Raw genomic sequence first — 26,437 nt, forward strand, 5'->3', positions numbered from 1 at the left:
TAATTTCTCTGATGTAAGGGCAGATAGTTAATTAGAAATACTAACTGACATTTATAGAAAAGAAAGAGGCTACTTTGACTATGATTTGTGTGCATTACACCCCTGCTGTAGGAACCTGAATAATTTACCACTGGAGCACCAATTTGTCTTTAGAAAGAGGTTTGTTCTGGTTTTTTCATTCAATTACCTTGAAAAGACTCTTCACATCATAGTAATCATGTCACCATTTCCATCAGCCCATTCATGTAGGTATTGGGGTTAGTAGGTCACTGAAACAGATTGAGAGGTGGTAGCTGTAGGATCCTTTTTCAAATGCCATGACAACCAGTACTAATTATAATATTGAAATTAATAATTATATGTACTCCCAAAGGCTAGGAATGGGCTTTCATTGAAAGATACTGTGAAAATTGTTTGTCATATTGAAAATACCACATGGCTAATATATCTTGGTAAGCAAGGATCAATTACAGTAAACTTTTCACTTACTGAGTTCTTATTTCTGTGTGGAAGGAGGTGTGGGAGAGGATGAGCATTTGAGCCATTTGCTACATGTCTTAAGGGGCCTTGAGAATTTTCCATCTTGAGAATATTGTGTTGGAGCTGGAAAGCCTGAAAGGGTAGAGTTTTCCTTTGTATTTGGGCAGTTCTTATGATTCAGTTACCATTACAAGCCCAGTTTTCACACACTTCCATGCTAGAAGTAGAAGGTAGCTTTTTAGAGGAACTACATGGCATATCTTAGATAGGATCTCATATTTTTCTAGTCAGTGAATAAATTTGTGCATATGTGGGGCAGCCATTAGATGAGTCCTTTCCTTTAACTACTGTAGGAACTGGAATAAAAGGCCTGGGGAAGTACCTAACATTTTACTCGTCCTTCATTATTTGGATGAAAGGAAATGACATGCTTACTGGCTGGATTGATACCTACTAATTAAGCCCATTTTTTAGAGTTGACTAGTTAATGTGCAATTGTAAAAAGAAACTGCTCAAAGAGGAAATCAAAGCCCTCATGTATGCATGACATGTTGTTTGGTCTATTGAAATAGTCATCTACTGGTCCTCTATGTCTGACTGGTTGAGCAGGTCTTAGTTCCACAGCAGTAGTTAATGCTTTCAAAAGATAATTCATTAAAGCTGAAGTTCTTAAGAGACATTTTGAAACTAGAACAGAATACGTTAGCCCTTGGGTTATTTTATATAAGTTTCATTTTTAACTATTACTGAAAACGATTTGTAAAGACAATAACACTGAAACTGAGTCACTCCTATAATTTTTTTTTATTATTTTCTAAAGGTCAGGTTGTTTGTGTGAGCAAATACCAAAGGTGCCATATCAGCTCAGATCGAAGACCCAGCTGACCTAATGTCTTTTCTACAGCAGTGGCTAGTCCTTAGGAAAGAGCTGAAAGAAACAGAATGTGGATGGGTTTGCCTCATCCTAGTTTCTGGAAGTCAGCATTTTGAAAGCTTCATGATGGGGTTTGCTATAAAACTTTGGAAATAAACTGTGCCAGCTTGAGTTAGTCTTGTGTTCTTCAGCTGACTGAGCTCCTGAGAGACATTTGAGTAGTTTTGTGATATGTGAGTTTGCTCTATAGAAATTGTGTTCACTTTTCCTCAGTGTGTCTTATACATGTACATACTAAGCCTATTCTATGTAGTTTATTGGAATTTCTGCTGTTTCTTATTAGTACAGAAGTCAAATTTGAACTGTAGAAATATTAACCCCTTCTGGTTTGTACCACAACACTGCAGGAATGTGGTGTTGATTTCACCTTTAATCAAACATTTAAAGAGGAGTCTGGTGTGAAAAACTTGATTTCAGTTCCTTTAGAGTTTTGGGGGCTCTCACAAATCAAGTGGTTTGCTCTGTGTGTCTCTGCTGACATTTTAGGATGAGAGTGTTTTCTGCACAGATCAGCTGTGTTACAGGATGGTCTCAAAGTTCCTCAGTAGTGGGTATCAGTGCACACAATTCATGTAGCTTTTCTCATATGCCCCTTACCTTCTTTGAGTACTTTATTACTGTTTTCTTCCTTTGGTCCCAGTGACTTCCTGTCTTGCCTGATGCTTTTAAAAGCTTATATAATATTAATGTCTTTAGAAAGCTGTTTCTTGGGTTTTTTTTTTCTTTTCAGCCCTTGTTGGCCTGTGCTATTTGTATGACCTGTGCTTGGAGTTTGAATGTGCTGCTGTTTCCCTTCTCTGGATGCCTGTTGGTTTTGGCTGGGGTGGAGTTAATTTTCTTCCCAGTAGCTGTTGTGGGGCTCTGCTTTGGATTTGTGCTGAACACGGAGTTGATAATAAGGAGATGTTTTTGTTATTGCTGAGCAGAGTTTGCTCAGAGCCAAGGCTTTTTCTGCTTCTTGTACCGCTACACTGGGAAGGGGGCTGCACAGGAAACTGGGAGGAGACACAGCTGGGACAGGGGACCCAAACTGACCAAAGGGATTTTCCAGACCATATGACATCATGCTTGATGTATGAAGTGGGGGGAAGAAAGAGGAAGAGAGGATCTTCAGAGTGTTGGTGTTTGTCTTCCCAAGTAACCACTACATGTGGTAAGACCCCCGTTGTCCTGGAGGTGGCTGAACACCTGCCTGCCCATGGGAAGCAGGGAATTATTTCTTAGTGTTGCTTTGCTTGTGTGGGTGGCTTTTGCTTTCCCTATTAAGCTGTCTTTATCTCAAACTGAGTTTTCCAGCTTTTACTCTTCTGATTCTCTACCTGGTTCCACTGCTGGGGCCATGAGTGAGCAGTACCGTGGGGCTTGGCTGCTGGCTGGAGTTAAACCATGCCAGTGACTTTTCCAGGTTTTGAAGAGTAAGTCTGTTCCTTGCTGTTCTGTTCTTCACAAAAAATTAAAAAGAGTGTTTGTGAAATGCTGACTAAAATATTCTTTTGTACGGATCAGTATTCTTCCTTTGTGTGCTTATCTAGAAAGTGGCTTTTATTTATTGTTGAGTTGTTTTTAAAATTCTGCTGCTTTTGAGATAATGAGGAGAGAGTAGATGAGTGCAAATGTGCAGCAAGCATTTGTTTGACCCATGCAATTATTTTCTTTTTTCCATCAGTTTTTCTTATCTGATACTGTAAGGGTGAAATGATTCAGGTTTTGCCTTCACTGACATACTTAATAAAAGTATTAAACAAACACAGAAACTTTGGGATAATCCTAACTAAAACATCTTTGTAGTTGTTGGGTAAAGGCTGTCTTCAGTCCTCAGGAAAGACAAATGGGTTTGGTAGCATAGGGTACTAATTAATGGGTACTGACTTTTGGTTTGTGTTTTAATTCAGTTTGACCACTGCTCTTTGTATGTAACGTGTGTGGCTTAAACACTGGAGTGTTAGCATGGGGCTTGGGAGGCTTGAGTTCATGTCTTGGCTCGGCTCACAGGCTTCCTAGGGATCTGCCTTCGTGGTATTCTGGAATCAGAATTTGCTCCAGAGTCTTCAGAGAGTTCAGAGTCTGCTGGAATCCATTTGAACGTGGTTAGTGTGGTGCTGAGTTAGTTAGTTCTGCTGAGAAGTGGTTAGAGCTTCATGCTACCAGTTTAGACTTTGTCCCCAGCTTGCTTTGTTTGGAAGGCTTGCAGTCATCTCAGAGTGTGGGCAAAGTTCACTCCTGTCTGCTTGGTAGCTACAGGTTGAAATGTCTTCTGTGACCTTCATAAATACTATTTTTCCTTCTCCCCTCTTCCCTCCCCACCTCACTTTGCTTAAGGGGATGCTCAAATAGGAGAATGATGAAATTTGTAAATAGTTGGGTGTGGGAGTTGAAATGCGTTGGGCAAACTTTATTCTGGCATATTTGCCTAAAACCCTTTCTTGATTTCTGATGCTGGTAAGTAAATTAGCTTGTTTTTGCTAAATGAACAGCTGGTGAATCTGCTTAATTTTTACCAGATGGTCTTCTGAGTTATGAAAAAAAAACAGAGAAGCATTCTTATCTCCTCAGTTAGATGCTTGCAGTAGGTGACCTTTCAGTCTGTGTCTTGGTCGATATGCCTGGATGTTGTTTTTTAAGTGTTTGTCTGAATCAGAAGTAAAAGTTAATTTAATAACCATGGATGACTCATATTAAGAACACTCTCGATACACTGGTAGGGTTGTTGCAGGGTTAGAATGAGCTGGGATGCCACAGAGGGGTGGAGCTGATAAAGTCTGTGCAGGTGGTCCTGATACTGGTGGGACTCTGGGATAAGAAGAACTGAGGTACCAAAAAATATAAGTTGTGAGTGTCTGAATGTGCTGCATCTCTTGATAGCTCAGAAGGGAGTTCCACAGGCACCTTAAATTTGATATTATGGTACTAAATTTGATACTATGGTGCTTGTTTGGCTAGGCATATTGGCTTTACCTGTTTTGGGGGAAGAAGTGTTATGCTTTGTTTCAGTATCTTTGAAGTCATCACCATTGCAACAGTGTATGTGTGAATTAAAAAAAAAATTCTGATTTATTAACATGTCAGGGGTGAATTAGTGTCCTAAATCTTTCTGGGTTTGAGTGGATTTCTAGCTGATAAAATCTGGAGCTAGCCTTGGTTCTTTATAGACTTGATAATTATCCTTGATTACTGAGCCATTCTCCTCATAATGGATGGGAAAAAGAAGCAAAGTACTATGCTTGACACTAGAAAGAGGAAACTCAGGATTGGATTGTTTAAAAATCTCGCATCCAGAAACCTGATTTTTGTTAGGAATGCTTAAGGATTTGTTAGGAATGCTTAAGGATTTTTCTAGAAGTAGTAGTAGCCACTTAGTGGCTTAGTGTTCCAGGAGCCTGAGGGGGGGCATTCTGTCTCATTGTACTGGTGAGACCACTGCTGCCAGGAGTACTGGGTTTGCTCTCAGTCACTCCATTGACAAAGCAGAGCAAGTCCAGTGAAGGGTTACCTAGGAAGGGAGGAGGCTGGAGCATTTTTGTGTGAAAGGTGATGTTAAGGGAGCTGGCTTTGTGTAGCCTGGGAGAGGAGGCTGCAGGAGGATCTAGTTCCTGTCTCAGTTGTACAGTGGGTGATAACAGACAATACAGAATCAAATTTCTCTTGCAGTTGGAGTCTGGGGGTGAGAGACAGTGGATATAGGTTACAGCTTGGGAAATTATAATTAAATATAAGGAAAAGCAGCTCTCAGTGAAGGTGGTAAAGCACTGGAACAAAATGCCCAGAGAGGCTGTAGACTCTCTGTCTTTGGAGATATGCAAAACCTGGCAGGGCGATGAAGTGTGTCTGTGAACTGTCTGGTTGTAATTGAAGAGGTGAATAAAGCAGTAAGGTAAATCTTGTTCTTTTACACAGGAAATATGCAAGGAGATAGGTAATATCCTTTGCTATAGCTCAAATGCTACTCAGAGCAGCTCTGAGTGGTTTATTGTTTTTAAGCTGCTGGTCTGGGTAATTCAGCTGTCTTTCTGAGCAGGTTTGTGGCCAGAACTCAAAGAGTTTTCCATGCTCTTAGTCTCTCAATTTTTGAAGAGTAAGTTACCCAAGGGATAGTGAATTGATTTTTGACAATTTATGTTCTTTGGCAGCATTTCTTATGTCTCTTGAAACCATCATATATCTTTATGGAATAGAGTTAACTCTAGTTGCTGCACTCTGTCTAGTGATAAAAATTTATTTGGTGCTTTCAAAAGTAAGCACTTCCTAGGGTGTTGTCTCTGCATTTGTAGGTGTGTTAATGCTGACTTCCTGAGCTTTTGTAGGAGATCCCAGAGGGATCTTCCTAGGCAGTCCTGTTGAATCTTTTGGTGCCTTCATGCAGCTGTTTCTTTGGGCATTGTAGCATTTGGCTAAACATTGAAATGATGGACTGAGCTAAAGATTATTTTATTTTTCATCTGACTGTTATAGGAGTGAGTGGTACCCAGTGTAATTCACAGCTGTCTGTGAATTACAGCCCTTGTTTTAATGGGCCTGAACCTGTTGTACAAAATGTTCTAGGTCTAGTTTGCATTAGATGGTCCCTTTTTGGAGAAAATACAGCTACTGTTAGTATCCAAAGGAAGTATGGAATTGTTCAAAAGGAACGTTGAGACTTAGTCCTCCATATCCAGCTGCTGCTGGTAGGCCAAAAGTGGCCTTTTGGATACTTTGCCTGCTGCATTTTGCCTTGGCCAGGAGGGGAGTGGTGCTGCAGGTGAGAGACCTCCTGCCTTGCTGCCCAATGCCGTGTGCTCCTCTGCAGCAGCTGCAGGGGGGCAGCCTGTGAGGCTGTGTGTGAGTGTCAGAGCTGCTGCTGCTCTCCAGCCCTGCTGCAGGAGCAGCCCTGCAGGAACAGCCCTGCAGGAGCAGCCCTGCAGGAGCAGCCCTGCAGGAGCAGCCCTGCTGCAGGAGCAGCCCCGCTCTGTGCTGGCAGCAGCAGCTGTTGGCCCTTGCAGCTCTGCCATGGAACAACTGGTTCCTGCATCCCTGCAGCAGGTGCTGGGGGCAGCTGCTGCCACATGGGGAAGACAGCTGCTCCCTGGGCTGTGGAAGAGGGCTGGAGCCTGGGCTGGTGGGGTGTCACAGAGGGTCTCAAACCCCACATCCAGCTGTTACAGCTGTTGGGTCAGACCGCCCTGCAAGGGATTTAGAGGAGCCAGTCTGTCATCCTGCATTACAGCTTTCTGGAAACAGCTCCTAGGTTTGTCTCGTGCCTTGGGGACTGTCTGCCCTCACAGCTTCTTTCTTATTGAATTGTTTCCTCACTAACTGCTTTGCTTCTTTTATTAAGGTTAATGTTACTGTGCAAGGATAGCACCCTAATGTTTACCTGTGAAACATTCCAAGGGTAAGATCTCCATTGCTGTGGGGATATGAAGCTGCCTTGAAAAAAAATTTGGAGAACAGTCTGAAATTTTATTATGTGGAAATTTCAATCTGCCTGGTGGAAACATTTACCTGCCCTGGAAAAGCAGGATGCTAAGGAAGTTGTTTTACCATTCAGTAACTTTATCTTCAGAATCTGATTATGTATTCAGCACACAACAATAGTTTTCTCATCTTCACATTCATTTTCCTCTTGTGTGGTCTGGAAAAGCACAGAAGTGACTGCAGAGTCTCTGGAGCTGCTTGAAGGCTGAAAATGATATCCTGGATCTACAGGAAATGCAGGGAGGAGGTGGAACTTGTTCTACATTTTCTTCTCCTTTGTCCTCCAAAAAAAATTCTTTGGTTTCTTTCTGATGTGTAAAGGTTTACAAATCAGTGAGCCTTCAAGGTTTTACCTTTTCTGTGGTGGTTTGTTCCTTTCATCTTTTGATGACTTAGAGGATATGCTGGTTGTTCACTGAAACAAGATTTAGTAGTATTCAGGTAGGAATTTTCTTTTAAAATATTTAATGCCTTCTGTTAAGCAGGTCTCATGAACATAAAGCTGAATAAAAATCTGGGAATAATAAAAAAAGTCTCCTCAGCCCCTTTCTTTACTTGCTCAAAGATGTATTTTTGCATCTTTAGGGCTCATATGCTGTGCTATGTTTTTAAGGTTTTTTCACTTCTGTCTCTGAACAAATTTAACTTTCTTTTTCCTATTAAATTTTTGTTTGTTTGTTTCTTGCTTGGTAGAATAAAAGGAATAAACAGGAGGAAAAATATTTATATATTGTAAATAATTAAACCCTGTGAATTCTAGTGTGCCTTTCTAAATAAGTTAGGCATAGAGCCCTAAGGTGCCAGGTGTCCCTTGGACTTGTACTAATGAAACTATTCCAAATATAATGAAAATACAGCCTGGTAATATGGGAAGTAGTCCATTAGAAGGAGCTCTTATAACTATTCCAGCCATAGGAAAAGCTGCAATCAGCCCTTGCAATTAGGGATGAGAGGCAAACCCATGAGGAACCAGACTTTGTTAATTCTGTTGCTCACAGAACCTGCTGGTTTCCTGTGTGCCTTTCCCTAAAGAAAACAAAGGCAGGAGCAGCCAGGTTGTTCTGGGACTGATCTGTCACCACAGAGCCTTTGACATCATGTCAGGCTTGCCATTGAGGGACTGCCTGTCTTGTGTGCTTAATTTCTTAGGGAAAATCAAAGACATGCAAACCAGATGATTTTCTTTAGTTTGGCTTGCATGACATGATGCAGCTACAAGGAAGCAGCTTTAGGTTTTGGTCTCACTGATGGCTTTTGACTTGATACAAGGATTTGTATCTTGTAGTATGTAGTGTTTGAATGTTGAAATAGTGCAATATAATAAGATTCTAAATAATCTTAATTTGCTGCAACTCTGACATGAACGGTGTGTTGAAGATCTGGGAATGTCTCTTTTATGGTTACATTGATAAGTAGCACTCATTCTTTCCTGGTGCAATTCTGAAATGTTTGTTTTCTGTTTTATTGGCAGCTAGCAAAAATGATCCATCTGGAAAGTGAGATCTTTGTTTAAGTACTCCTCAAAATCACATATTAGGAGAGTAAGAATGGTGCAAAGATTTTAACCAAAATTGCTTGTCTTGGCTATTAAGAATTCTGATGATCTTTATTTTCAGCTGGTGTTTACACCTGTCTGTTCTTGTTACCCAGTGACTCTGCATTGCTAAGTGACCAATGTTCTGTTTAACATTGTAAATCACCAGAAAGATGATTCAGGAAGGATGCAGACACCAGGTGAATTAGCTGTTTAATTACTCTGCCCTCACTGGGATGAGTTAACTCCTTTCACTGTGTGCTCTGACAGAAGGATAAGCTAATTTTGTTTAGTTTATCTCAAAATGAGAGTATGCCAAAGTGAGCTGAATTGATTTGCAGTTAGCATGGGCTAAGAGAGCACAGTGGCAAGTCAGCAGAGCTGCAGGAATGATAAAAAGAGGGGACAGCTAAAACCAATGTTAAATCCTGTATTGTAGGTACCATCTCCTCAGCTTCATCTGCACAGCCCAGGGTGAAAACAAGGCATTGTTGGTCAAGTTTTTATTGTAGGTTGGAACACAAGGTAGTTTTTAAAAAGATCATGCAGATTTTGCAGGGCTGACTAATGAGAAATAGTAACTATTTCTGTAATGACCAGATTAAGTGTATTTCACTCGAATGTAAACAGAATCTCAGAATTCTGCAGAGGTTTTTCTCAAAGCAGGAATTTTTGCAGCAGATCTGTTGACATCAGTTCCAGTGGCAGGTTGATGGGTGTATGAACCATCCTGTCATTTCAGAAATGACGAGCTCAAGCCCTGTACCCTGCAAACCTACCTGGCATAAGTGCCTATAAATGTATAAGGATTTGCTGGGGATTGTGTTGAAGTTTTGTTCCATTTTCAACTTCAGAAATAACTGCAAGAAATAATGGAAAAGAAGGCAAAATGATGCTTCTGAGGAGCAAAGTGGTATTTTTTTAGCACTCCCAATGTGAAGTGGGTGAAATTTAGCATTAACACAGCATGCTCTGAAGTGGAAGAAATTTTGTCTTGTTGCAGAAAGGATCGATGTGGTGATGAGAGCACTGTGCAGCAGTAGAAACTGCTGCCTCCCCTCTGCAGGCAAAATTCTCCATAAATTCATCTTGCCGTCCTGCAGACTGGTCCATTTTGACATACTGCATGTAGTGCTTTGTAAATGTGGATTTTTTCAGGGTTGAATTTAGGAAGAGAGAATTTGCCTTGAATTTCTTTGTGATTTCTTCTTTTTATGTTTTCATGGTTGTAAATTGGAAAAAAAGACCATGGGAAATATATGACCTGATGGCTCTTTATGTCTTGGTAGGAAAAAGTGTCTGCTTAGCCTCCTTCTTCTCTTACAACATAAATGGAATAAGGAAAACTGATCTGTTTGCTGCTGCTATCTAGCTCTGTATTATTACTGTTAAAAGGTTTGTTTTCTTATTTTTTGGATGCAGTTTTATATACCACAGTTTCATGTAACTGTGTGGTAGAGCAGAAGGAACACAATCATATTTCAGATCTTGTAAAAGTCTGAACTCATCTTGTGTGTTTGAATACAGATAGGATGAAAGATAAATTCCAGACAGAAACTTAGCTGTTTCCTTTTTTCTCTTTTGGTAAAATATATCTCATATTCTTCAATGTGAATGGTGGTAAATATGTGGCAGAATGAATAGCAATGCTCTGCCTACTGAAGTTAAATAGTTGAAAAGTTCTGGGTATCTAAAAAAGGCAGCAGGTTGCTGCATCTCAGCTTTTGCTGAGTAGAGGTGCTCTTGGGTTTGCAGTTAAGCTCAATTCAAAATACAGTTTTATGAGGGTTAACCTTAAAAATGCTATTGTGTTAGATTTCTTGAACTAGGTAAAGCCAGAGTACAGGGCTTTTTGTGCTCCCTTTTAAAGTAGTATGAGTGCTTCATAGTTTTGAAGGTAAAACACCTTTATGGGACAGCACTGTTGTCCTAATTTTACAAATAACTACTTGGTCTTGCTTCCCTAGGTGGCTTGCTCAAGGTTACACAAGAGTCCTCTGATGGAGCAGGGAATGATATCTAAATGTTTGATGTTTAAAACTTGAAGTCTGATTTCTGGATTACCCTTTTGTAACAGAAAGGGAAAACCTATACTTTTCCTGTCATCCTGCTGAAATTAATTGAATTATAAGTATTAATACCCTGATTTTGATCAATGCTTTTAATTCTCTTTACTGCTTCTTTTTATTTTTAGGCATGTACTGGTATTGAAAATATTGATGAAGCTATAACGTTGCTTGAACAAAATAACTGGGATTTAGTGGTAAGTATTCTAAGAAAATGACTTCATAGATCAACCCCACATAACAGTGACATGGCATCTTGCTAAGACAGCTGGTAGCTTTATTTCAAATTTGGGGGTGTCTCGTGGCTGGGACAAACAGGCTGTTATGTGCAGACTGCTTTTGGTCTGTTAAAGCCTCTTCTCCAAGTAAATGAGATCCTGAACAAACCCTTCTCTGCTGTGATTGTCTTCAGGATTTTTTCATTTCTGTCTTGTCCTCTAAAGCCATGTTTCATATTGTGTTTAGTTTCCTCTTGGCTTCATTGTGTAAGAAGTGTTATGAAGGGTAGTGTTTTTAGAAGAAGACCTGTCTGTACACACATGGGTTTTGAGGATTTAGGTTCCTGTGGAAGAAAGGGAAGATAAAACAACTTTTTCAAATTTTCATGTGCTTTTAATTTAAAATTGGGATTTTTGCTCTTCTGTTGTTGGTGGTTGTGCAGGATTGAGTCAGATGATTAAAGCCATAACTTTATTTAGATTTGGTGCTATCCAGAGACCATTAAGTACAAGCAAAATACCCAGCAAACACTCATCCTGAAAAAACTTCTCATCTATTTTGCCACAAGGTTCAATGTGCAGACAAGTAGGAGGAAACCAATAAAACCAAGCAAAATAGTCTTAGGTGTTTTAAGACTCTTCATAGGATTAGTAAATAAAGAAACTATTAATCCAATTTCTTAAGGTTTAGAAGTGTAAACTACAGCAAACGTAATTAAAAAGTTAGTGCTCTTCCTTTCAACTGTAAAACATTTGATTTCCTCCTTTTTTTTTTCTTTCTCTTTTCCAAATGACCTTTGGACCAGTCCAAAATATCAGAAATTTATTATGAAGGAAATTCGATTTCCAAAATTGGCTAGAGATGTAATTTCAACTGTAACCTATTGTAAAAAACCAGTGCAAACTCCCAACACTTGAAACTACATGTTAAAATGAACACAGTCTCTATTTTGCAACATTTTTTATTTTGGAATTAAAAGTGCATGATCCATGTGTGGTGGGTTTGTTGTTTTTGTTTTTTTTTTTCCTTTTCTTTTTTTTTTTTTTGGGGGGGGGGGTTGGTTTTTTTAAGGCCTTAAATTCAGTAGTCAAGTACATATTCAGTGCCTAGGAATTGGGTAGGGTTTGTTTTAATTCAACCAAAAGGTCTTGGGTTTTTTTTTAGCTGAGATGAAAAACTAAAGAAATCCTTTAGTTTGGCACTAAATATGTCGTTCAACTCAGAGCAAAACTTTTTTTTGATTTCTAAGGAAAACCAAACTTGAAGAACTTGGTTCACAGTTCATGAAGACAGTAGTGAAGTAGTGATGATTTTGGTAAGGGCTCCTCTGCTGTCCTTTGGCCCCCAGTGTTAGGTAAATGGGAAGAACAGAATTTCTGTTTTGTCTAATTTCACTTCGTTTTCTGCATCTGATTCAGAGGCTTTTAAAGGTCGATTCCTTTACTTCTGTGATGCTGGAAGTAAAATCAGAAGTCAGTATTTGATGAGGAAATCTTCCTTCAGGCACCCAGACTAATAAATAGAAAGCTAAGCAGATCCCATTTGGATGTCATCAACCAAAGTTCAGGGGCACTCCTGCAGCAAAAGAGGGAAAAACCAAAAACATAAGGAAGTTCTTGTCTCAGAGAGATTGTTTACTCTTGCTTTTCACTCAGGCCTGTCTGTATCTCAATTCCATGTTCCTGTTTGGGGAAAAAAAGTCGTGCATTATCAGAGGTTGTGCTAAAGACCCAGGTTGACGATTCCCTTGGGCACCTGTTACTTCTTGAACTCTCTGACACTCAGCTCAAGGGTGTTGCTATTTCTCTGGGACTTCAGCCAAAACAACCAAAAGAAGGAGCCCTGGTGAGCTGGAAAGCAGAAGGATCCCAAACAGAAACAGAGAAGTAGGTACTGACATGGGCTGACAGAGAAGTACATCAGAATGCACAGAGACAGCAGAGGTTATTAGGTTCACAAAACAAGTTCCTTACATTGTGCTGCAAGTACTGTGTGTTTGTGTAAGCTTTTCTAAGGATTACTTTGTTTGCACTGAAGAAGTATTCCTGCTGCTTACTTTGTCCCTGCATTTTTCCCCCGGTCTTGCTAGAATTTAGTATCAAGGGTTAAAATGTCACCAGTATCTTTCCTATTACTGTTACTGTGTTCTGTATCTTTTGGACATTTGGTTTTACCTTTAAACAAAGCTAAACCTGGGTTAAGTGTAAGGCTCTCCTTTCTGGGTTTAGTTTTTCTACTAGTCACTTTTGTTTTTAATTAAGAATTAAAAAGAATTCCTTTTTCTTTTCAGTTTAGAACTGAAACATCAGCTTCCTATTTTTGAACTTTAAAAGATTACTTACCCCCAGTTAGAAGTCTTCATCTCTAATCCTCTCTATGGGATACTCTAAGACAATATAAACTGCCTCTAATTTATCTTGAGTTGGGTACTAAATAAACTGGATTTAAATGTCTCAGAGTTGTATATGTTTTATAGTGCTCAAAGCAGTTGTATATGTTTTGCAGTAGCTGCTTGAAGCAGTATGGGAAGCTGTCTTTCATAAATGTTTGGTTGCTTGGCTTTGTTCAAGTGCTCAAAATAAAATTGGTCACAAGAGTGCTGCAGAGGAATTCATATGCAGCAACAGTGTAAAAACTGCTTGGTGGGATCATGAAGCCTAATTTTGCCAATAATTAGTTCCCCTCTGCTGCATATGACTTGGCCTTTGTGGTGGTCTGCTGCATACAGAGCAGCTTGGGGTTTTTCTGTGTTAGAACACTGTAGCCTAATTACAGGGCTTATTATAGGCTGGGCGACAAAACGTTGCAGATGTTCTGTGAGATACAGAAGATCAACATAGATAATATAATGATCTCTTCAGGCATTCTGCTATAAATGGATGCAGCTCTCTTAAGCCTCCCAGGGTTGCTGGTGTGTTATTTCCTGAGTGTCATTTCTTTCAGCTTTATTAATTTACAGTAATTTTTACCATCTGAGGAAGCAGAAGTTAGGAATTTCTGTCCGATGTAAAGTCTGGTGGTTTCATAGTTTGCCCATTTAGACTCTGACCTTCTCTTTTGGTATGTGAAGGGAAGAATGACAGATCAAGACAGGTTAAATTGTGTGTATAAACAATAAAATAAAAGTGTGAAAAATCCCACCTCTGTGTCTGTTGAAATGTTTCTGATGATGGTACATATTTAAAGGAAAATCACCCATTAGTGACTTGACCTTATGCTCTGTGGACCTTTATATTTCTGAGGTTATTACACAGGTGAGAGCTTTTTGTTCTCTTGATATCCAGCACTTGAATCTGTGCATGAAAGTAAGTGAAGTGATCTTCTCTGCCTTTCACAGATTTAATGAAAAATTCAAGTCCTTCATATGCAGCATGACTTCATATTCTGTACTGGTAATCAGAACAGGTTTTTTGAATGAAAAGCAGAATTCACACTTAATTTTCTGCTTTTTCCAGGTTGGCCATTTCTGTTTTTACTCCTGTTCCCTGGTTTAAAATTGTTTTTATTTCGTGTCTTTTCCAAGAGACATTGTAATATAGGTACTTTTTAGTATTGCTTGAAGAAGAAAATAAATTTCATCAAAGTAATGGGGAGGGAGGGTGTTTATTTTCCAATATTCAGTTTCTTGTAAATATGTGTATAATGATTGTATGTACATAACCCCCTCACATGTTTTATTTTCAAAATTACCTTTGTGCCTTTCTGCTGTACTTGGCTTGATTATTCTATATTCTGTTAGAGGAACAAAGCACAGTATAAGTTCAGTAAAACCAGCAGTTTAGTGTACCTGGAGATGGCATGACTTGCAGTTCCTGTCATACTCAGGTTCCAAGAATCTCCTGACAAGAAGATTCTCTGTCTTGGAAGGAGAAATTGTATACTTTGAACATCTGTTTTTATAAAGCTTCAGCTCTCACTTCAGCTCTCAACTAGAACTTTTAATTTTAAATGGATAACTTAGACAGATGGAGGTTTTTTTGCATCTTGCTTGTAAACTTCTTGGAAAATAATATTTGTTAGACAGGATGTTTTTTTTTTACTCTAAGTACCAATTTTGTATATGTGTATTTACATCTATGTAATGTCTTTTGGAACAAAGTAACTGAACAGACAAAAAAATTGAGCTGAGAAAAATCAGGTAGGACTTGGCAATTTTTTATTTCTCTTGGAGGTGCCCATTTAGGTGGGAATGGCAAAGAATGGGCTCTTGACAGTTAACAGCAATCTGTTATTTGTATCTTCCAGTGCTCTAACCAGTAACAATCCTTTTGTTATAAGGGTAGCAAATTTCAGTAGGAGCTGGTAAAACTGATACACTTAGATTGTCTTTTATCCCTCTTGCTCTGGTTTGCCCTGCTGCAGCTCTGATGTGGTCTCTCTCTGAATGTTATTTTGATTGATTTGAATTTGTCTGCCTCCAGAAACTAGGTGATTAATCTGAGTTTGGCACACAGCCCTTTCTTTTCCCTAAATGTGGGGCAGTGTTCAGTGTATGTTTATGTTCTGTGTTCAGCAGCTCTCCTGTTGCATTGCAAGGCTGTGTTTCAGTGGCTGGGAACCAGGACTGCACTTCATGGTGATGGTCTTCATCACACTGGCCTTTTTATTTTGTATTGCTGACCTGCTGTTTTATTTAGTTTAGAATTGCATACTGAATATGGCACATATTTGCCAGCACTCAAATGGGACAAGTGGGAAGTTCAGGGTATATTCCTATCACTCATTAGGAATAGATCTGAAGGATTTTCAGTGTTGAGAACATGGGCTTGTCTGTGTATTAATAACATTCTCCCTGTGGTCAGATGAGCAGTCACATCTGCCTACTGGAAGCAGAGGTTTGTATAAATGTATTTTCCTTTAGGGAGCATTTAAAGTTTTGTTTTAGACAGGTGTTCTCTTGTGGATCTGGATGTCCTGTGGAACATATTCTTCTCAGCTCAGCAGGTTTATTCTCACTGTTACTGCAGTGAGGAGCCTGTCCAGCATTCACAACCCTGCTGCCAGCAGAGGGAAGGAAGAAGGAAGCCCTGGGTTAGATAATCCCAAGGAGTGTTGGTGGATGGGCATCCCACGGGCATGGTGCCTGTTCTCCAGGAAATTCAAGAGTTGCAGGTTTTTTTGTGTGTTCAGCTGCAGCATTAATCTCTCCTAGTAGGACAAAATTGTATGTTAACTTGCCTTTTACAAAGGACTATAGAAATCCCCTTTGGAAGTCTTCTGTTAAATTAGGGATCCCTGCTTGCAAAAATTGTATTTCTCCTTCTCCATATTTCCAGCATTTTGCAGCTTTCAAAGTGACATTTGTGTGTCTTTGAGTAAGCTCAGATGGATGCTGTGTATTTTATGCAGCTGGGTGGTAGCACAGAAGACTTGTTGATTCTTCAAAATAGTATGAAATAAATTGTTTTTACTTTCTTTCAAATGCCTTAATCTTTGGTAGAACGTATTTCCTTTTAATGTATTTTTTTCATGGAAGATTATATGAAATGTGTGGGTCTGTAGGCAGTTTTAATCATGGTATGGCTTTCCATATAGTTGTATACACATTCATCCATTTAAAAAAAACCCTCAAAATAACCCCCAAAACCCTGCTTTATTCATGTGAGGGTAACAAAGGGGTTGTGATTATGTATTTTATGGCTGTATTTTGTTGCTGTGATGATGTATATGAAATTTTAGTTTTCTTTCTGACCAGAAAGAGAGTGGAGAAGATTTTTAGGTAAAGCTTTGCTGGCAATATTGTAAATTAAAATATAAATTCTGTCTCTCCTCTTCAAATAACAGATGAAATTTAGTTACTTAAATAATTTAGATTTTTAGTTACTTAAGTAATTTTAGTTACTTAAGAAATAAACTCAAGTTTTTCTTGTATAGTGATCAAACAAGCAATGGGACTAATACATTTAGATTTCTGTTCATGGTAAAAGACTCTTGTTCTTTTAACAGAGGCTTTTGTGTTCTGAGATTAAACAAAAAGCAGCACCTGAGATCCCAGTAGTGCCCCACAGTACTGCTGGAGCTCTTTGGATGCATCACCCACCTACCTTAGTTTTTACAAATACTTTTTCTAAAGGTGCTACCTCTTATGGGTAGTTTTACAGAGATTGCTTAGCATTCATTTCTCCTGAGACATTCAAATTTCAGAACAAATTTCTAGAATATACTAATAGTGAATTGGCTGGTATGAGGTATCTGTAGTTTATTACCCTGCGTCTGTGACCTATTTAGTTGAACTAAAAATTGCACACATCTTATAAACATGTGTTTGACAAGTGTTTAGTCTGTCATTGAGTCATGTTGGGACTGTGTGAGTAGGAGAAAAACTAAGTAAATGATTTAGGAAGGGCATCTGTGTCAGTGCTGTGACTATTTTGGAAGTGAACGTTACTTGTGAAAATTTTTACCACAAAAGCTAGGAGCCATCTAGAGCCATCAAACTTTGAAAGCAGAGTGTCTTAAAAATGGATTTACTTACAATACTGTTGAATATCTGAACAGTTTCTAGTTTTATTTCAATAAACTCTCCTTAGCCTGTCCTGGGTTGCTGCCCTCCAGGCTGTTGGAGAAATGCTGAGACAACTTGCAGGTTACTTACTTCATCTTGGGATTTTCTGTTTTCTAAAATTTTAAGCTAAATCTTGCATAACCATTTTTTTGATTATGGATTAGTGATTAGGCATTTGGCTGACTACAGCTGGGGTCATTGGAACACTGTTGATATTTCATGTTATTATGGATTTTCGGGGCCATAGGCTTTTGGCAGTACTTCTATGACATTTTGTGTTCTGAGTTCTGGTGTCCTGAAATTTCTTCCCTGGTAGTACTTTCTAAGAGCTAGTGTGTTACAATGAATATCTGAAAAAAACCCCACCTTTTTTTTAATAAGACTGAAAAAAATACATTGTCATGAAGTAGCTTATTTGTAAACTTTGCATTTTAACATTGTCATTCAAATTTACATAAAATTACTAGGAGAGGACTAAAAATATGGGAGTTCAGAACATTTTCCAATATTCATATCCAGGCATAGCTTTTGATTTATCTGACCCTCCTACTTTCTATCTATTAATGCTTTAAGGAGTAATAAAATATGTTTTGGTATTAAGCATAAGCATTTCTTTCTTTTAGAAGGTGAAGCAGCATTAATGTCAAAGTTGTGATATTTATGACTAAGACCAAGGTACTTTCATGTGTGTCAAAGCAGAAACACCTCATGGGCTCCTTTCCCTTTCTATGTGAATGAGTTTTGAGTGGGTTGTTGAGAGTAGATTGTTTTCCTTTATTCCTGCTGAGCTAGAGTCAGCTCAGGTACCTGCTGATCCCTAAGCTTCTTAGAAATCTCTACAGGTTCTTTACTTTCACTGTGCCAGGAAAACACATTCAGTTATGAATTTTTAATTTCTGTTGCACTTTGTTGGGGGAATTAGGCAGTGACAAACTAGAATTAAGGAACTCTTCAAAATGCAGTGGGTTTTTTCCCCCTCAGAATTTTAGAAGTATATCTAACTGTTGTAAGGCTTCCTAGTGCATTTAGGCATGTTGTAGGAGTGACAGGAAAAAATTTGCTGAAGCCACCAAAGATGTAGGGAGAAATGGGAAACCACATCTAGAGTGTTAATTGTAAACTATTTCAACGCGTGCTCTCTTGCTGATGAACTGAATCATCTGTATGAATGTATTCATGTGGCATTTTTTGGTGAAATGTTAATTTTTTGCTTTATTAGCAAGCCTATTGTTTTGCAGCTTTTCATGAAGTATATTTGTTGTAAAGAAAGCAAGCTGAAATAAAGCAGAATGCATAGAAGACATTTCATTGTAGTTCAATTACGGTTTTTGGTTAAATTTTAACCACGATGGGGACAAATGTTGTCATTCTGTATAAACTTTGTGGGTGTAACTTCACGTCTAGCACTTGGAAATACTTTTGAGACTCGCAAAGCTGGGGAGATGCCAGCAAATATAACATAAGCTACAGGAAAAAGCTGACTCATTCCTTTGCCTTGAAAAGCCTGCCAAAAATAACACAGGTAGAGATTGCTTCTCTTACTACTGAGGCACAATTAGTAATTTTGTTATTTAAATATTACTGAATTAATTAAAAAAACCTAAACGGAATAATATTTTTTATTACTTAAACTCATAGCAGTCAATTTTTGTAACCTCTGAAAGTAATGGTTTCAAAGTAGCTGTGTGTGTAGTAAGGTGATCTTTATTTGTAAAAGGCCTCTTTCTGGTTAAAGTGGTTGGTATTTCTGCAGAAGGTTTCATGGAATTTCTAATTTAGAATGCATATCTCAGACTTGCTTGGAACAGGTGAGATTTGGTAGCTGCATAAAGCTGTTCAGAAGGCACATTCCTCTGCTTGGGGATCTCAGGGTCCAATCTGGATGTCTTAATTAATACAGCTGCTTTCAGTAAACCTTTGTTGTATTAAGCACCAGTTATTAAAACTTCTGCTGTTTTAGTCTGGAATTTTCTGCTTTTTTATTGTTGTAAACTGATTGCAAGAGAAGTCTGTGAGTAGTCTCACTTTTTATCCAGTTTCCCAAAATCACAGTGTGAGGGTCAGAGCAAATGTTTTGATGTGTCTGTACCTGCCAGTATCCATTATTACCAATTCTGTTGAAAATTAGCTCAAATCACTATTTGCAAAAAAGAAAATTATTAAAGGAGCATTATTTCAAAACATTTACTGTTGTTACTGGAATATTTGCATACAGCAGAGCCCTGTGAGTTAGTTTCATTTTAAGAAATACTCCTGTTGTATTCCTTCTGCTCAAAAGGAACTAATAAATCTGTGCACTTCTTCTGGTTGGCTTTACTGTTGCATGTGAAAATATGTTCCTTTGTCACTTAGATTTATAGTCTGAAAGCAGTTTGAAATTCACTTTTGCTTTTTCAGTCCTTTCATGGATGTTTTGTCTCACTAATGTTTTCCTTTATCATTCTGTTGTTTTTCCTCTTTCTGGATAATATTTGTTCAGTTTTGGGGTTTGTTTCCTTTCTTTTTTAAAAAACCCCTTCTGTCCATTGTAGAAAGCATTTGGAGTGCTATTGTCCATTTATTTTGTTTGAATATCAAATAAAAAATGGATTTTAAATCTTTAAGATAAGAAGTTTATCATGTGAAAGCAGAAAATTATAATAGGACTATTGTATATCAGGGAGAATATCACATTTAGCCCAAATTAGGAATGATTTGCAATGGCCTGACAATTGTAAACAGAGTGTTATTTATTATGAATTCGTAATGAGGGCTTTTAAAGTGCATTTTGTTACACTTCTTTAAATTCAGCAAATTCTCAAGCACAAATGTATACAGGCTAACATTTCTAAAATATTACAGCTAGAGTTTTTTTATTCTGCAGAACTCAAAATCACAGTATGTTTGTATTGTATGTCATCTCACCCTCTCTAGTGAGGTTTTACATATAAGTTTTGGTATTATATTCACTTAAACAATCAGAAAAATAAATCTTAGATTAAATGCTGAGAGTCGAAGATTAAAACAAGTTTTTCTTTGTTCTGCCTATGAAACAACAAAATGCCCATTTTTTTGGTTATAATTTTAAATTCTGTCCTACAAGTGGCTAACACCTCTTCTTGTCTTTGCCTCTGTTAATGTAGAAAACAGCATGGGGTAAACTTGCTGCATTTGTGATGTGAGAGAAATCATTTTTATATCGAGAGGATACTAAGTGTATAATAGGAAGGAGAGGCAAAATGAGTAGTAAAGAGACAAAATGCAGAACTTTGATTTTTTAGCTTGCCAGACGTGTTAAACTGAAAATAAAATCTGAGTTTGTAGCATCTGGAGGAGACTATAGATTTTTGGAAGTCATAATAAATGAATCCTCTCATCCAAAAAGCTTTTACTGAGTTTCATAGAAATAATTAAATATGTGGTTTATGAGGCTATTGCCTTAAGTTGAATACATGACAAATTTGCTAACGCTGTAAATATGAATGTGTCAGAAAATTGGGAGGTTGGAAGAAAATGCCCCATGAGCAAGTTACTCCATTATAATTCCCTGTGACTTCCTGAAGCACTTGATGCCATTTGGTTGGACATCTTTGGGTTTTGGATCCTCTACCATGGCAGTTCCTATTACCCTGTCTTGAGGTCTCATTTGTGTACTGTGTTTGTTTAATGGAAACCTCCTCAGTTTTTACCTAAACAAATGTAAAGCTCTGCGAGGGCTTTGCTAAGTAAGCTCAAGTGGTCTCACTTGCTGAGTGCAGTCAAAGCTAAATAAGGCTTGTGGGAGCAGCTTGTGCTGGTTGTGTTAGGCTGGTTTGGTTATTTATCCCACTGGAACTCGTGCATCTCTCAGGTGTGCAGGTTATTTACACCTCTCCAGCCTCCTCCTCTGAAAGGATTGCTCTTCCAGCTCTGTGCTGCTCCAACTTGCTTTCTCCTTCTGCTTGTGCATGTGTTTTCTAGTGCCCTGTTTTGGAGAGTTGATCTTGCTTTGTGCTTTGTGAAACAATTTGCTCTTCACTGGGGTGGAGCTTCCAAAGGAGAGATTTTCAGGGCTCTGTATTTGTCAGCCAAAACCATGGTGTGCTGTGGAGGTTGGGAAGGAGAGGGGAGGAACACGAGGTGGCCACTGAGGAAGAGCTCCCTCCTCACCCATTGCAAAAGCCTTTAACTGCTCTTTCACCTGGGACTGCTTTTAACTCTTAATTCATCTAAATATCCCTTTTAAATTCTGGAAATTTAAAAACTACCTCCCATCTTTAGTTTGTGAAGATGAACGAACCCCTTGCCTCGTTTGAATATTCAATCAGTGTATGTAGACTTCTGCTTTTAAATGAAATGATTGGTAAATCCAATCCATCTTCAAACTTTATGAAAACCACTGAGTGTTTACAACTTGTGAGTTGAATATTTGTGCTATCTATAAACCTGCATTATTCATAGGGCCCTGGGATGAGAGTCGCTCTAAGATGTGCTTCATTGCTTTTCAATGGTTAGCACTGGAATTGTGTATTTTGAAGGAAGTCATTGATGTTGTTTCAATAGGTAATTAAGGAATGGTGGTTCTTGGTTTTCTTTCTAACACTGTTTTGTACTCATAAAAGATAGTCACAATTAATCAGAACTGACTAATCTGGTTAAGTTAATATTCCCTTGAGGAAAAGTTTTCTAAATTGCAGTCTGTTTTGCAGTATTCTTCAGGTACCTAAATAAGTTCAGAATACCATGGATTTTTTATGTTGCCCAAACTTTTAGTGAATTTGGTAACATTTCATTAACCCTGTTGCTTTATTGTTCCCTATGTTTTTGGGAAACAAAAAAGTTGGATTGAATATATTTCAATACTTGGAAGTGTGCTGCTGAAAAAACCCACCCAAAAATATTGTTATTTTGAACCTTTTAATGGGCACTTGTCAGTCCAGTGTTAGGTCACATTCTTGACTTCCTTTTCATTTAAGAAACCCCCAGGATTCACAGTATCAAGATGACCTGTGCTATGGGATGGTGGAGTCACAGGTGCTTGAGACTGGAAGTTGTTTCTGGGTGTCTCTCTGGCCCAAAGCAGATCCAATTAGGTCAGGTTATGCTGTACTTAATGAATTTTTAAATAAGCTGTTCCAATTCCTGGCCATATGATTGATATCCCTAAACAAAATGTATAAATCCAGAAGAGCTACATTCAGTTTATAATGTAATGAAATAAATTGAGGGCCTGGAAGTTGTTTGAAGGCTGTCATCAAAACAGAAATTATTCTGTTTCAGGATGGGACAGTATTATGGCAGAATGAGTGTATGGATAGCACTGAGATGCACCTAGGATTCTTGGCTTTGGGAAGAATCTTCTGAAGCCCCTGTAATTCTCCATTTAAGGTGAACTTCACTGTTTAAGTAGTGATGGCATTAGCAAGCTGTGGTACCCTGGATCCAGCAGGGGCACTTGTGGATATGCAGTGAGAGAGCAGCAGAAGCACAGAGTGCTGCTTTCCTGGCATCGCTCTCAGCAGCAGGTGATTGGGAGCTGGAAGAGCTTTCTGATCCAGACATGGTTTCTTTATATCAATAACCCATAAACAGATTTAATGCACTGGTTATTAAAATTGTTTTGAGAGTAGCACACATTTTTAATGACTATAAATTAGCCACACAGGGTGGTTCTGGTGATCAAAGATCCCTGTTTGGAGAGACAAAAAAATGGAATATCTTGAAATGTTTGCATAACCATAGAGATGTGAGCCTCTTTCAAATGGGGCTGACACTGGGGAGGAACAGCCTGGAGCAGATCTTGCCTTAGTAACGTGTTCTTGTTTTAATTTTTTTTTTTTTATAGTCACAACCTTCTCCCAATGAAATTCTAAAGCAGATGGTTGTTCCTTTTTCTTTTTTTTCTTTGCAGGGTCTACTTATAGCTGTCTTGTTAGAACATGGATATTTAATATTTATGCAGTATGTACATGTGCACTGCTACCATTTGCTGTCTACATTATTTTAGTCTTCCATCTTGCTTAACAAACAGTGTCTGGACTCTTCAGTTTTACAGTGTGGTTAATAGAGGTCTTTCCATCAAAAAAGCACATAATGCTTCTGCTGTTTTTTCTTACTCCTGTGCCCCTTAAATGTCATCAAGTTTACAAAACTGGGGATATATGAACAAGTGAGTTATTCAGTTTAAAAGAAAATAGCTCGAAGCCTCTATCGTATTTAACCCCTCTAACTAGGTTCAGAAGAAGTTTGAGCTGATTTAATCCTCTGAGGCAGAGTTTTGACAGAAGTGTGAAAATCCACATTGCTGTATTTCTTCACAGCTGAAGGCAGCTTCTTTTCCCCAAGTAAAGAGAATTTTGTTGCACCAGCAGATCATTATTAGTGTAGGTTCTGTGGTACAAAACCTGTGTTTGCTCTCTGTATCTTACAGATGCAAAATAAAGGATAATTTTGTCTCTCAGCCAACTTTATCTGTTGATTGACATGAATTAAATGTATATTGCTGAAGAGTACGGGAGGGAGAAGCCAATCCAGAAAAACCCAAATAAACCAAAACCTCCTACTCTTTCCTGGAGGTTTATTAGATGAACACCATCAAGAGCTGTGTATGACTGCAAAAACCACAAGGATGATAAATGAGACACGTTGTTAGAAAGAAACCACTGATTATTACCATGCACAGTGGATAAACTGATTTAAAACCTGATCTGATGGGGAACTTTGTTTTCGCTGTAATTTGATACAGCCTCATGGGTTGTTGCTGTAGCTTATGGGTACCTCTGACCTTTTCCTTCTCTGCTTTTTTAATAATTATTAATGCAATATTTGTTTCTAAATGCAGGATAAATCTTATTGCAGTATCGCAGTAACTTAGCTGAGTTCAGCAATAAAACGTTCTGACTTCATGTAGCCTTAACTATTAATGGAAATTGTAAAAAAGTCATGTTTATCTATTCAGAGAAAAAGAAACCATAGCATTTAAATCTTGATTGCATCTATTTTTGTGTTTATCAAGCACTTACTTAAGCTACATTTTTTTAATGTCAGTTTGTACAAATGGTGTTGATAGATGATGACTGTCAGTAGTTCAGTCACAGGGTATGATTTTGTCCTCCTGGAGTACCAGGGCATCTATGAAATGCTAAACATCAGTGTTCCCTTCTTCACTGGGGACCAGACACTCATTCACCCCCTGTTCTGGCCAGCAAGTCAGGTACATCTGACATATGAGGATGGATATTAGAAGTTGTAAGAGTAGAAAATGGATGAGTTGCTGCTGGTACAGGAGAAAATTGAGAGTAGTGGGATGCTACAAGCTCTGTTTAATCCTGCTGTTAAACCTTCTGATGATTTGGACAGCGTGGAATGGTATTTAACTGCATAAACCCTGCTTAAAAGCTACTTCCTTTTCTACCTGAGGATGCTTTAAGTTTTTGGGATGGTCCCTGGCAGCCTAAGGAAGCTGGGTGGTGTCTGTGTGTGAGGTGGAGGTGTGATGGGGCTGCTCTGGAGCAGCTTTGCACCAGCTCAGCTCTTGGTGAGCAGGTGGGGCTGGCAGCACACAGGGTGTGTGCAGCTGGGCAGGGATATGGGCTGGGCCATGCTGGTGCTCCTGGGAACATCAGATTTTCTGTGGGTGTGCTGTGAGGCTGCCTGGGCTGTGCACAGTTTTCTGGGTGTGTTTGGGAGTGATGTGTCCCCTGTGTGTGAGTACCAAAGTTGATTCCCAGGCAGTCACCTGGGGAATCCATCACACGCAAGCAGAAGTCTGAGCTTCAGCTCATGTTTGTTTTTCACTTGGGGATGGTTTTTATTTTATGTAGATCCCATAATGGTTCTTAATATCATTCACCAAGAATATTGACTAAATAGAGAGCATTTTAGGGCATGTTTTGAAGCGAGCTAATCACTTTTCAAAACATATTATAAAAGTTCTGATCTATTTTTGTTCCACATGCTTGACTTAAAATTTGTTTTCTCTTTTCAGGCAGCTATAAATGGTGTTATACCACAAGAAAATGGCATTCTACAAAGGTAAGCACAGAGGACTGGAGTAGTAAATGCAGAGAATGATGCTGGGTAACAGTTATTTTTTTTTCCTTCCTGAATCCTAAGAAGATGACATAATTCTCCTTTTAAAGCTGTTTCTGGAGCCACAAATTCTATTCCTGGCAAAGCTGATTTAACATTCAGTTTTTCCCATACTGATAGAGGATTAGCTCAAACATCTGTTCAAAATAGTTAACTTTTATTTTATTTTCACTGATGGTTGGGTCATTCTTTGCAGGGTTGTCTCTTCACAAAGACTGTGTTGGTATGCTTCTGGCTAAGTATTTCTTTTTCCTTATGCATTTATAAAGGTATTCCATGCTTCCCTGTTTCTGGCCAAAACCATTTGTACTTGGGATTTTTTTTGTTGTTTTGTTTTTTTAAATTGAATTACAGGCAGCAGAAACTGTGATAGATAAAGTAAGGTTGTTCCTGTCTAAAAGTTCTAAAAGTAGTTTTACTGATTTTCTTTCAGCTTCTGAATTAAATTTTGGCTTGCATACTGATGCTTGGATATCTTGAACTCACTGAAATTTGATCTTCTAAGTGCTGATGAGACAATTGAAAACAGCAGAACAGGAATTAAGCTACCTAAGAGAGACAGTAAAACAGTGTTTAAAAATTTGTTCAGAAAAATACTTAATGTACTATTTAAAAAATTTCAATGATGAAATAAGATCCATAATATAGGTAAAGTGGTGTTTGACATCTCTGTCAATACTTCCTGATTCAACAGAGTCAGGTTTTGATTGAGGATAAAAGTATTTGCCCAGTAAAGTTACTAAATATATATTTACTGTAAGGCCTGTTTAGTCCATCTGAGATCAAGTCTTGGTTGTGGAGCTCTCTTTCTGCATAAGTTGACCTCAAAGCATTTCTGTCCAAAATCCCAGAATGTTTGATTGGATAAAAGAAGCTGGGGAATAGTAAGAGTAGTTAATGCTTGTCCTCAATCACAAGGTGGTCCAGTGCCTGCTTACATTTTCTTTCACAGTAATTTATTAATGTTTAGAAATTATTAGATAGTCAAATGTGTTTCAAATGGGTATTTTTGTTACTTTGTTTTTGTCTTATTTTGTATTCTTCCAGTGGAAGTGGTTTAAAGGGAGGCTCAGAAGATTTAGAAACCTGCTTTCCAGTGGTTTTCAGATAAAGCTTATTTTACTGATGTGGGGCTTTTTATGTTCTGTTAGAGGTTGCTAGTCAGATATGTATGATGCCTTTTGTGGTGGAATCAAATA

The 26,437-nt window shown here is 38.3% G+C and overlaps 1 protein-coding gene across 2 annotated transcripts in view; it reads left to right on the top strand.

Annotated features, from left to right (window-relative positions):
• Window positions 1-26,437, top strand: part of FAF1 (Fas associated factor 1) — a 152,893-nt gene that overhangs the window by 10,481 nt on the left and 115,975 nt on the right. For both annotated transcript variants that reach the window (XM_084211147.1, XM_084211148.1), the window contains 2 exons: window positions 10,594-10,662; window positions 25,135-25,181. In XM_084211147.1, coding sequence (XP_084067273.1) covers window positions 10,594-10,662; window positions 25,135-25,181 — 116 coding nt within the window. The remainder of the gene's footprint in view (window positions 1-10,593; window positions 10,663-25,134; window positions 25,182-26,437) is intronic.

This window comes from Fringilla coelebs, assembly GCF_963513975.1.
Source record: "Fringilla coelebs genome assembly, chromosome: 9".
Lineage (NCBI taxonomy): Eukaryota > Metazoa > Chordata > Aves > Passeriformes > Fringillidae > Fringilla > Fringilla coelebs.